The sequence below is a fragment of the Nannospalax galili genome, unplaced genomic scaffold, assembly GCF_000622305.1.
Source record: "Nannospalax galili isolate Female #2095 unplaced genomic scaffold, S.galili_v1.0 scaffold278, whole genome shotgun sequence".
Taxonomy (NCBI): Eukaryota; Metazoa; Chordata; class Mammalia; order Rodentia; family Spalacidae; genus Nannospalax; species Nannospalax galili.
Genome location: NW_008347536.1, coordinates 11,964,014 through 11,976,591, shown reverse-complemented (window position 1 = coordinate 11,976,591; position 12,578 = coordinate 11,964,014). Strand labels below are relative to the sequence as shown.

The 12,578-nt window shown below is 44.8% G+C and overlaps 1 protein-coding gene across 1 annotated transcript in view; it reads right to left on the bottom strand.

The window, feature by feature from the left end:
* Rsf1 (remodeling and spacing factor 1) overlaps positions 1-851 on the bottom strand; it is a 149,145-nt gene extending 148,294 nt beyond the window's left edge. Inside the window, exon 1 of the mRNA XM_008844208.3 lies at positions 543-851. Within this exon, the coding sequence (XP_008842430.1) occupies positions 543-735 (193 nt within the window). The 5' untranslated portion in view covers positions 736-851. The remainder of the gene's footprint in view (positions 1-542) is intronic.
* Positions 852-12,578: the final 11,727 nt, after the last annotated feature.

The following is a 12,578-nucleotide window of genomic DNA, read 5'->3' as shown; positions in this document are numbered from 1 at the left end:
AGAGAGAGAGAGAGGAGAGAGGAGAGAGGAGAGAGAGGAGAGAGGAGGAGAGAAAGTGTCCGCCGGCCCCCGCCCACTCAGGTGGAGTGAGCAGAGGGGGCGACCGGAGAAGATGGGCCCAGCCTCCCCGGAGACCGCGGGGGGGGGACTGGTGGGAGGAGGGGAGGAGAAAAGCGCAAAGCTGGCCGGAACCTGCGCTCCCCTTCCCCCGCCACCCAAAGGGAGCAGGGCTGGGGGGCCGACCACGGCGCTCGGGGAGCGGGCCCCGGAGCGTCCGCCCCGCACAATGCCCCCTCCCGGGCCCCGACTCCGGGCCCGCGACGCCTCCACCACTGTCCTCGCGGAGCTCGGCGGCCCGAGGGGGCCTCCGCCCCGCCTCCCCAGCGCCTAGGACCCCCGCGGGCGACACGGAGCGGGCAAATCCGGCGGAGCCGAGCCCCAGGCGCAGAGTCGGGCCGCACCGCCCCAGGATGTCGGGGAAGTGCGGGGCGCAGGAGCGCGCCAGGGCCGCTTTCCGCCGGGCTTTCGGGCCGCTCGCTTACCTTCTCCGTGGCCGACGTCCGGCGGCGGCGCCTGCAGCACCCGCTCCAGCTCCGGGAACGGCAGCTCGGGCAGGTCTAGCAGCGGCCCGTAGCGCTCCAAGAAGGAGCAGACCACGGCGAAGTTGGGGCACGCACCCGGGCAGCCCGGAGGAGCCATCGCCGCCACCGCTACCGCTGCCGCCGCCGTCGCCATTTTGAACTGGAGGATGGAGGAGGAGGCGATGGGGGGGCGGGAGGAGTTGGGGGGGGACCGAGGAATGGCAGCGCAGCCTTGGGGACGACAGGAGGCGCTCTCGAGTGGACTCCCCTGCGGATGCGAGCGCTGGGGACGGGCGCCGCGATCCCACAATACCACGGCAGCCCGGAGCAGTCGAGAACCGAGCCAAATTGGAGACAGAGAGGCTCTCGGGGCCTTCCACTTTCCGCCTTCTTCCCGCCCCCTTCCCTCTTCCACTTTTCCCCTCCCACTCCGGGCTTGCCACTGCCTCGTGTGACAGAGGGAATGAAAACAAGGGAAGCGGGGCGGAGAGGCGGGCTGCGAGCCTGAGGGGCGGGACCTTCGGAGAACGGCAGCCAATGGGGATGCAGGGGCGGAGCTTCGGCTGCCCACTCGCCCGGGCGGCTTCCCGGCTGGCCAGCGCAGCGGCGCTGAACAGTAGTAGGTCGCAGTCCGCGGCAGCGAGAGGTAAAGTGTGGAGCCAACCCTTGGAGGCACTCAGAATAGAGGCCCTGCGTGAGTTTTCTGGGGGACCCGGGAACCGAAACGGCCAGGAGATGGGTGGAGAAGTTGTGGGAAGACACTAGGACGCAGAAAAAGATGATGGGTGGGTTGGGCGCCACTGTAGGGAGAGGTTGGCTGTCGCTCGGGACCCGACCACGATATCACGGTAAGGAGTCCCTGAGAAGCTTTGCTCTCTCAACTGGGGCACAGGGATCTCAGAGTCCGGGGGTTCTGCGGGGGGACTAGGGTTTGGGGTTTGGGGCAGCGACGCGGTGGGATCACTGGAGTGAGGAGTTGGCCACTGCTAGGTGGTGAGGGACCAGGCTCTGCCGGCGACCTAGGTGCAGAGCTCGGGGCGCCGCTGAGGTCACCAGGGAACGGGGAAAAGGCTCTGCAAGGACCTGGGCGCGGAAGGTGGGGTAGAATTCTACCCAGAGGGCGAACGTGCTGGTGGTAAGTTGGTTAGGAAACAAGAGTTCCACTCCGTTGGGGAATAGGCTTGGGCATTCTCCCAGAAAGAATCCCGGGGGCGGGAGGTGGGGGCACCAACAATGTAAAATAGAATGTGCTACTTGGGAAGCAGTATGCGGTATCCTTAGGAGCAGGACCTTTGGATTGAGCCTGACTTGAGTCCTATCCCGCTCACGTTACAACCTTCTTAAGTTTCTTCATTACTTTGAACTTCGGTAACGTGAGGTGATAATAGCTACATTATAGATAATTCACAGTGATTAGCATAATTCCCTGCAACATTGTATGTATTTAAAAATATCTGTCGAGGGCCGGCCTTGGTGGCGCACGCCTTTAATCCCTGCACTGGGGAAGCAGAGGCAGGCCCATCTCTGCTCAAGGCTAGTCTGGTCTACATAGCAGCTCCAGGCCAGTCAGGCCTGTATGTGTGTATATATGTAGTGAATATATATGCTCGGTCTTGTTACTCAAAATGGATGTTCTTATTTAGATTAAATTCGTCTATATTTAGTCTACAATGTATGACTTTAAGAAATTTTAATAGTTCATTTAAAACTTCCTAATACCTACTTCTTAATAATTTAAAAGCAAGCCAGGCGTGGTGGGCCATGCCTTTAGTCCCAGCACTTGGGAGACAGAGGCAGGCAGTTCTTAAAGATTTTTAAAAAATCATTACTCTGTGTGTGCACATGCCTATGTGCTGCAAGTGTGCAGGTCAGAAGACAGCATTGTGGAATCTGTTTTCTCCTTCCACCTTCATGTGTGTTCCACAGATTGAACTCAGATTACCTACCAAACCATTTTACCAGTTCCTAGAATAATTTTTTTAAGATTTTTAAAAAAATTTATGTGTGGGTATGAATTTATGCACACCACGTGAGTGCAGGTACCCACAGAGGGGAGAGGGCACTGGATACCCTGGAACTGGCAGTACATGTGGTTGTGAGTGGCTTGATGAAAGTGCTGGGAACAGAACTCCAGTCTTCTGCAAGAGCAGTAAATGTTCTTAACCACTGCTAAGCCATCTCTCCAGCCACTACATTGATTCCTAATCTGAGTGATGTGTGAATCCTTTTTAAAGGAGAAAAAAAATGTTGAAACCTGGTAAATGATTCTAAAAATTCTAGTTTAAGAGATACTAGTATGGAGAGATGGCTCAGTGGTTAAGAACACTGGTTCTTCTTGGAGAAGACCCAGATTTGAATCCCAGCACCCACATGGCAGCTAACAATTGTCTGTAACTCCAGTCCCAGGGGATCCAGCAGTCTTTTCTGTTCTCCACAGGCATTGCACGACACAGGTGCACTTAACTACATGAAGGCAATACACACATACATATAAAAATAAGAAATAAAAATTTTAAAAAAGAGATACTGGCATAAGAAATTAATATCTAAACAGAAATATAAATATACTTAATACTACTAAAAATTGTTTAAAAGGTAAGTTTTATGTTATACATATTTTACTACAATAAGTAAAAAAATGAAAGTCTTTAAGAAAATATGGTTGTGGAGGGCGTGGTGGCACATGCCTTTAATCCCAGCACTTAGGAAGCAGAGGCAGCTTGATTTCTGAGTTCAAGGCCAGACTGGTCTTCACAGTGAGATCCAGGCTGCCAGCCCAGGCTACACAATGAGACTTTATCTCAAATAAAAAATTCTCTGTGTATGGTTATGGATCTTGTGTGACTCAGTTCCCAGGGAGACATGAACAAATATCTCACCCTAAATAGGAAACCAATGACATTACCAAAGTAAGGATACTACCAAAGTCCAACTTGGTGAATGAATGAGTTTTATTTGGGTTACTTACAGGAATATATGGGTGAGGGGCTACTTAATAGCAACAGAGCTGTGTCACCAAAAATCCACCTCAGCCTGGATAACACCTCAAGACATCTGGAAACCTGGAGTGCACTGCACAACCTGCAGGCCGATCAACAAGTTGGAGAGTGTCTTTCCCAGGCTGATGAGTTGGTTTGAGCCTCTTCTAGGCAGCTTGGCTCATCTGAGCCTCTTCTAGGCAGCTCAGTTTGTCTCTCCCATCAGTCTTCACTGCTTATTTATGCTTGGGGGAGGTTAGGGCCTAGTGAATCTGGTCAACTTCAGAGACTTCCTGAAGCTTTTGAATTATCTACTTCCTGAGCTCAAGGAGCTTCACTACAGGATGGAATAGTTTTTACCTCCCTTTTGAACATCCTGTGTTTTAAGGAGCTTCCTTCCAAGGTGGAATGTTTTATCTTGGAGGAAATTCCTACACAACCATGGGTTAGTATTATAAAGGAATTTTTTTTTTTTTTTTTTGGTCTTGTTGAGACAGGGTCTCCCTGTAGCCCCAGCTATCCTGGAACTCACTATGTAGACCAGGCTGGCCTCACACTCACAGAGAGCTGCCTACCTCTGCCTTCTGAGTGCTGGGTCTAAAGGTGTGTGCCACCATGCCTGGCATTATAGTTCAAATTTTTAAATCCTCTTAAGGAACAGAAAAAAAAATTGCCAAGTTAGTGTTAATGACTTGTTTATTAAAAATAGCAAAAAGTCAGAAACATCCCAAATAGTCATCACCAGAAGAATTTGTAAGTTGTGATATATTCATCAAGTAGATTCTCGTGAATATTTAAACACTGTTGACAAGCACTCTAATGTGGATAAATCACAAAAATACATTGAGTGAAAGAAGACAAACACAAAATAGAATCCCAAGCCTGGCATGGCTTGTGCCTGTAATCCCAGCACTGGGAAGCTGAAATAGGAGAGTCCATCATGTGTTTGAGGCCATCCTGAAACACACAGACTAGACGACTAGTGAGCTCCAGGCCAGCCTGGCTTCATTGTGAAACTTGTCTTTTAAAAACATTTTTTAATTCCATAAATATGAAGGCTTGGCTAATCTATCAAAATATAAATAAAAATAGTGGTTTCCTTGGAACTTAGGAAGAGACTGACTAGAAAGGAATAGACAGGACTTTCTAAATACTTCTGTATCTTGACAAGTACTTTTGTCAGCAACTCATTGAACTGCAAGCAGTTTTGGTATATCCAAATAAATGTAATAATGCCTCATGTTAAATTTGAGAGTTTACCACCACATAGTCCCAAATTGCATTGATAGCAGTCCCAGCTGCTTGGGAGGGTGAGGCAGGAGGCTCATTTCATAAGTTCAAGACCATGCTGTGTAATACAGTGAGGCCACATATTAAATTAAATTAAAAATTTGCATGGGGTAGCTGGGCGTGGTGGCACATGCCTTTAATCCCAGCACTGGGGAGGCAGAGGCAGGTGGATCTCTGTGAGTTCAAGGCCAGCCTGGTCTACATAGTGAGTTCCAGGACAGCTGGGGCTATAGGGAGACCATGTCTCAAAGAAGACCGGAAAAAAAAAAAATGTTGCATGGGGGAGGTGGAGCTGGAGGGATGGCTCAGCAATTAAGAGCACTGACTGCTGACTGGGCGTAGTGGTACATGGCTTTAGGCCCAGCAGGTGGATTTCTGTGAGTTTAAGGCCAACCTGGTCTACATACTGAGTTCTAGGCCAGCTGGGGCTACAGGGAGACCCTGTCTTTAAAAATCCAAAAAAAAAAGAGCGCTGACTCTTCTTACAGAAGACTCAGGTTCAGTTCGCAGCACTCACATGGTGGCTAACAATCATCTATAACTTCAATTCCAGGGAATTCAACACCTTCTTCTGTCTTCTGCAGGCACTGCACAACATGTGTGCATTTACATACATGCAGACATAACTCATATACATAAAATAAAAATAAATAACTGTGTGAGGATATTATGTGCAGTAAGCAGCTGTTAAGTGCCACAGAAATAGGAATCCATATGTGTTGGATGGCTTTAGTGTCAACTTGACACACCTGGGTTGAGGGAGCCTCAGTTGGGGAATTGCCTCTATTGGACTGGCCTGTGGCCATGTCTCAGGGGCATCTTCTTGATGAGTGATGTGGGAGGGCCCAGCCCACTGTGGGTGGTGCCACCCCTGGGCAGGTGGGCCTGTGTTGCATAAGAAAGCAGGCTGAGCAGGGGCCAGGGGAGCAAGCCAGTAAGCAGCTTTCCTCCATGGCCTGTGCTTCAGCTCCTGCCTCCAGGTTCCTGCCCTGAGTTCCTTCCTACCTTGGGCTCCCAGATGAACTGTGACCTGTGATATGTAAGCTAAATAAACCCTTTCCTCCCCAAGTTGGTAGTGGTCAGAGTGTTTTGTCACAGCAATGAAGAAACAAACTAGGACACCATACTTCAAAAAAGTTTCCTTTTTTAATATTTTATTTATTATTTTTATTTTATGTATGAGTGTAAATGTACCTGTGTTATGCATTGTCCACAAAAATAAGAGGATGTCAGATTCCCTGGAACTGGAGTTACAGACAGTTGTTAAGCCCACCATGTGGGTGCTGGGAATCAAACCCAGATCTTCTGGAAGAGCAGCCAAGCAGTGGAGAGGTTTTAAGTCTTCCTGGATTTCCTGTCTCTGCTTCATGTGCCTGCGTGAAGATGTGACCACTTGGCTTTCTGGTCTGCCCATCTCTCCCACCATGCCTCCTCCGCCATTATGGACTCTGTAGCTCTCTAGAACCATAAGCTCAAATAAACTCTTCCTTTTCTAGGTTGCCTTGGTTATGGTGTCTTATCACAACAGAAGAGTAACTAATACAGGATCACTCTACCAAGAGCTGTATCTCTAGCCCTTTATATCTTCATTTTTGTACATTTCTATTTGATACTTAAGACCATGGATCATGTTATGCTGGTTGGTATGCTGTATAGCACAGAGTGATATTCACTGGCATGGACCATAAAGATGCTAAGCACTGTTTACTTGTGAGTTGTAAAGTAGCCCCTGCCCAGTCCTCTAAGCATACCCCTGCTATGCTGGCTGCAGAGTGGCTCGCCAACAAATTGTGGCACCAGGATGTTTGATGCAGACACAGAAAACCGAATTCCAGCACTCCAGTTCCATTTTGATGAAGTCACTGTTCGTTCTGTCCTCTCTCTTAACATGTTTAATATACCCCTGGCTGGTAGCAATAGTTTTCAAACTGTGACTCATGACTCATTTATATGTTTTTAAAATCAATTTAGAACAAATTATGCTAAAAATGAAAAAAGAATAAAAACAGAAAATATCACAAGGTGCTACATTAGTAAGGATAACTATTATTTCATAATACTTGCACAGTAAGTGGAATTTATCTCAGGTATATAATATTTGCTTTAACATACAAAAATCAGTATATCATATTAACAGCATAAAGGGAAAAAAACCTAATCTTTTCAGTAGATGCAGGAAAAAACCCTTTGACAAGATTCAATATTTTTTCATGGCAAACTATGTTTTTTTTTTTTTTTTTTTTTTTTTTTTTTTTTTTTTTTTTTTTTTTTTTTTTTGGTCTTTTTGAGACAGGGTCTCCCTGTAGCCCCAGCTGTCCTGGAACTCACTATGTAGACCAGGCTGGCCTTGAACTCACAGAGATTCCCCCTGTCTCTGCCTCCTGAGTGCTGGGATTAAAGGCATGTGCCACCACACCTGGCCATGGCAAACTAGTTTAAAAATTAGAAATATAAAGAAACTTTTTCAACCTCATGAATAGCATCTATGAAAACCCCATATCTAATATATTAACTGTGAAAACGGATACTTTCCTACATAGACAGGAACAAGGCATGCAGGTCTGTTGTATCAATTCTACTTAATCCGAGAATAGAGGGTCTAGCTAGGACAACAGTACAAGAAAAAGAACACGAATCCAGGTTAATATGGAAGAGGTGAGACAGCCCTATTTCAAATGTCCTGATCTTACACAGGAAATATTTTCATGTTTTTTTTTAATTTTTTTATTTTTATTCTTATGTGTATGAGTGTTTTGCCTGTGTGTATGTATATGAGTGCACTTATGTTGTGCAATGAATGCCCTCGGAACAGAAGAGGGTGTTGGATCCCCTGGAACTAGAGTTATAACTGCCATGTGGATGCTAGGAATCAAACTCAGGTCCTCTGAAAGAGTAACCAGTGTTCTTAACCACTGAGTCATCTCTCCAACCCTTACATAGGAAATCTTAAGAAATAGGAGAATGTTTTAAATTAAAAACTATTAGAACTAAAAAGTAAACTTGTAATGTTTTAAATAACTACTTAGTAAAGAACAACCCAAAATTGAAATTTAAAAAATAATTGCAACCAAATGAAGTAGTTTACACTTGTAATTCCAGGAACTCAGAAGGCTGAGGATCATTTGAGCCTAAGAGTTCAAGACTAGCTTTAGGCAACAGAGCAAAATCCCGTCTCAAAAAAAGGAAAATCTGTGTTACAGTACCAACAAAAGCAGTAAGATAATTGGAAAGTGTCTTAGTTTGTTTTCTACTACTGTGGTAAAGCAATTCTAAAACCACCTTGGAGAGGAAAGGGTTTATTTGGCCCATCATCCTAGGAAGCCCCAGCAGGAACCTGGAGACAGACCATGGAGGAATACTGTTTACTGGTTTGCTTCTCTGGCCTGTGCTCAGCTTTCTTTCATATACAACCCAGGACCACTGCCCAGGGGTGGCACCACCACAGTGGGCTGGATACTCCTGTATCACTCAACAATCAAGAAAATGCCTCACAGGCATGTCTGTAGGCCATTCCTATAAAGTTAATTCCCCAGTTGAGGTTCCTTCTTCCCATGTGTGTCAGGTTGACAACTGAAGCTATCCAGCACAGAATATATATAAGAATATATAAGAGCCAATCATCGTGGTTCCTACTCCCAATACTAGCATTTGGGAGGCTAGGCAGGAAGATTACGAGTTTGAAGTCCAGCCAGGGTATATGAGAACATGTCTAAAAATATATAAAAATATAAGACAATAATTGGGCTGGAGTTAAGAACACTGGTTGATCTTGCAGAAGACTCAGGTTTGAATCCCAGCACCCACATGGCAGCTAACAACTGTCCGTAACTCCAGTTCCAGGGGATCCGACAGCCTCTTCTGACCTCCACAGGCATTGCATGACATGGGTGCACTTAACCTATGTGCAGGCAATACACACACATAAAATAAAAATAATAAAGTAAAAAAATATGACAAGAAAATAAAATGTTGTAAAGAAAATTACTTAAACATGTGGAAATGAAATCTGTATTTATAGGTTGGAAGACATAATTTTTTTTTAACTAGTACTGGGATCAAAGCCAGGTCTTAGTATGCTAGATAAGCTTACTCTACCACTGAGATACTCCCCAGCCTTCAAGCCTCAATGCCAATAAAATGGCAATACTCCCAAGTTAAACTACAGATTCAGTTCCGTGTATGTACTCTTCAACAAAGTTCCAGCTGGATTACTTGCAGAAATAGGAAAATTGATCCTAATATTTATATGGAAATGCAAAAAATCCAGAATATTAAAAACTGATTTTTAAATGATGAGCAAAGTTGAAGAACTCAAACTTTACTATACAGCTATAGTATAGTCAGTATAGTACAGTCAAGACTGTGTGATACTGCCAAAGGACAGTTGCTCTGGACTGAACTGCATTTCCCCAAACTTCCTGTGTTGGAACCCACATTTCCAACTAATTGCATATAGTTGGAGAGTGTGCCTTCCTTGAGTGACTAAGGTTAGGTCATGAGGATGGGGCTTTATAAGAAGAGGAATGGAGAGAATACCCTGTCTTCACATGTATGCCCCAAGGAAAGACCATCTGCAAGCCAGGAAGAGAGCTCTCAACAGACACCAACCTGAGTAGCCCCTGTCCTCGGACATCCCAGCCTCCAGAACTGTGGGAAACACATTTCTGTTGATGCTAGTAATATTTTGTTATAGTAACCCAAGCTGATTAATAAATAGCCATATGTATCAGTGGAATAGAAGAGAAAGTCTAAGTCAGCAAATTAATTGTTTTATGTGGTATGTGTGTGCATGTGTATGTACACGTACACACTTGTGGGCTTGCATGCTTACATGCTGCTTGCAGTGGCATGGGTGTGGAGGTCAGAGGACAATTTTCCAGAGTTAGTTCTGTCCTACCATGTAAGTTCCACACATTGAACTCAGGTTGTCAGGCGTGGCAGCAAGCACTTTCACTCTCTGAATTATCTCACCACCCCCCCTTAGGGCAACTTTGTGGAGTCAGTCAGTCCACCTTCACCTGGGTTCTGGAGAGTAACTCTGGTGTCAGGCATGTGGGACAAACAAGTTACTCACTGACCCATCTCACCTGACCATCATTGATAAGCAGTGGCTGGATAAATAGGAAGGTAAGCATAGAGTAGGATTATACTAGTTCGGGGAACATCGAATTCACCATTGCATCATGTGTTTGCAGTACCTGGGCTGCAACAGAGATTATTAAGTAAATTCAGGAAGTAAACAATGAATCTATAAAGAAAGCACCAGTTTCATTCCCAACAGTAAACTTAAGCAGAATTAGAGAATTAGCACACAATAAGGAGCAGAGAATCTCCTTTTGATTTTACCAAACTGAATGGCATGCAGAACCCATTGCCCCTTCTTCAAAGTGTAAAGGAAATGGATTTTACAGGCAATTCCAGTACTTAGGAAAAGACAATTTTCCTTTTTTTTTTTTTTTTTTGGTCTTTTTGAGGCAAGGTCTCCCTGTAGCCCCAGCTGACCTGGAACTCACTATGTAGACCAGGCTGGGCTCGAACTCACAGAGATCCACCTGCCTCTGCCTAGAAAGTGCTGGGATTAAAGGCGTGCACCACCACGCCTGGCCAGGAAAAGACAATTTTCAAGGCCATGTGGTAGGATGGTAACATCTGGTGAACCTGGGTTTCAGTCACCTTTATCACTTAGACAAGCAACTTTCTTGAAGCTCCCCAACTTACAGAATTGCTTTCCTTATTAGAAAGTGGGAATTAATGTGCTCCATGCAATTTTATTCTGAAATATTTTTCTTATTGGATTATTACTATTCAGGTATACAGTACACATTGACTTTTCAGCAATGAGTGTGTATTTTAAACATTAATTTCAGACTAGAAAGCTTTCACACATCCTAAAAGAGGAACAAGAAGAACTAAAGATAAAAATGATCTAGGGGAGCCGGGTGTGGTGGCACACACCTTTAATCCCAGCACTGAGGAAGAATCTATGAGATCTAGGCCAGCCTGGTCTACATAGTGAGTTCCAGGCCAGCTGGGGGCTACAGGGAGACCCTGTCTTAAAAAAGGAAAAGAAAAATCTCTCCAATCACCAAGAGGGTTGCTGGAGAGATGGCTCAGTGGTTAAGAGCACTGGCTACTCTTGCAGCCAGCACCTACGTGGTGGCTAACAACTGTTCCTAACTCCAGTTCCAGAGGCTCTGATGCTCTGTTCTAGTGTCCACAGACAGTGCATGCACAGGTGCACTTACATGCATGCAGGCAAAACACTCATACACATAAAGTTATAAAACATTATCAGCACGTGGAGGTGTTTTGCATAGGTTTGACTAATGAGTTTGAGCCTGGTATCCTATAAATAAGATTTTGTTGTTTTGAAACAAGGTCCCACTATGTAGCCCTGGCTGGGATGCCACACCTGGCATAAATAAGCTTTTAAAAGTTATCTTGCTGAGTGTGATGGCTCACACTTTTAATCCCAGCACTCAGGAGGCAGAGGCAGGTAGATCTCTGTGAGTTCGAGGACAGCCTGGTCTACATAGGGAGTTCCAGGACAGCTGGGGCTACAGGGAGACCCTTTCTCAAAAAGACTGAAAAAAAAATGCTGTGGCAGGCAGATCTCTGTGAGTTCAAGTCCAGCCTGGTCCACACATGGAGTTCCAGGCCAGCTGTGGCTACGTACTTATACCCTGTCTCAAAAAAAAAAAAAAAAAAAAGAGTACCTTGTATTTATGAAAAAACAAAAATATTGCTTTGTATTGTTAAATGTATATGTATATTCTCTTAAAGTGCAGTGTTCCTCAAAAGCAGAAATCATGGTATTTTTAATTTGTGTCTTCCTCTTACAACACCCAAAACAGTATGCTTAGCTTCTCTGTTAAATATTTTTAATGAATATTCAGAAATTTAAGTCCCCCACATGGATTAGTAGCTAGTTATGTTAGGCAGAGGCTTGACTTTGTTACTGTCTTTTAGAGGTGAGAAATTGAAAAAGAGTCATCACAGGCTTGTGCTCCAGCCAAATCCCAGTCCTGAGGTGAGGAGCCCCTCAATTATTCCCATTTGTCTGTATTCACTGCAGCCTCCTGACAAGGCCATCTGGGAGGCCCTCAAAAATGTCATTTGCTCACCAGCTGCACACCATGGCGTGTCCACTCTCCAGAACCTCTGGTCATCAGCCTCTTTGCTGATGCATCTGGTGGTAATGACTTATTCCCAGCGGGGACTGAGGGTTACAGTCATATAAAAGTCAGGGAAGACACTGCTGCTGTTCAGGGCATTGCTGATTATTATAACAAAAGCCCATAAAAGCTTTAAAAAAGGAATTTTCCTATAACAGTACTGTAACTGAACGTCCCAGGTAAATAGAGGCTATTGAGCTTCAGGGCAGCTAAAGAGAAATATTTGCTTGTTTCTCTATTGTAGCTTGGCACTGCCAAGTAGAAGGAGCCAAAGTTCATAGATTCTAAAATGAACATAATTACATGCAGAATTTCTTCAATGACTTTCTTCTCTAAGCCCAGTTTGGCTGCCTTGTGAGATGATTTTCTGCTTATTTAATCACTTAAACCTCCATTCATACCTGCATTATTACAGAAAAAAGATGGCTTTATATAGCCAAATAACACATAAGGAAATTGCAGCAAGATGGTAACCAAACATATTTCTTTCTTTCTTTCTTTTTTTTTTTTTTTTTTTTTTTTTTTTTTTTGAGAATTTGTCTCTTTTCCCCCCA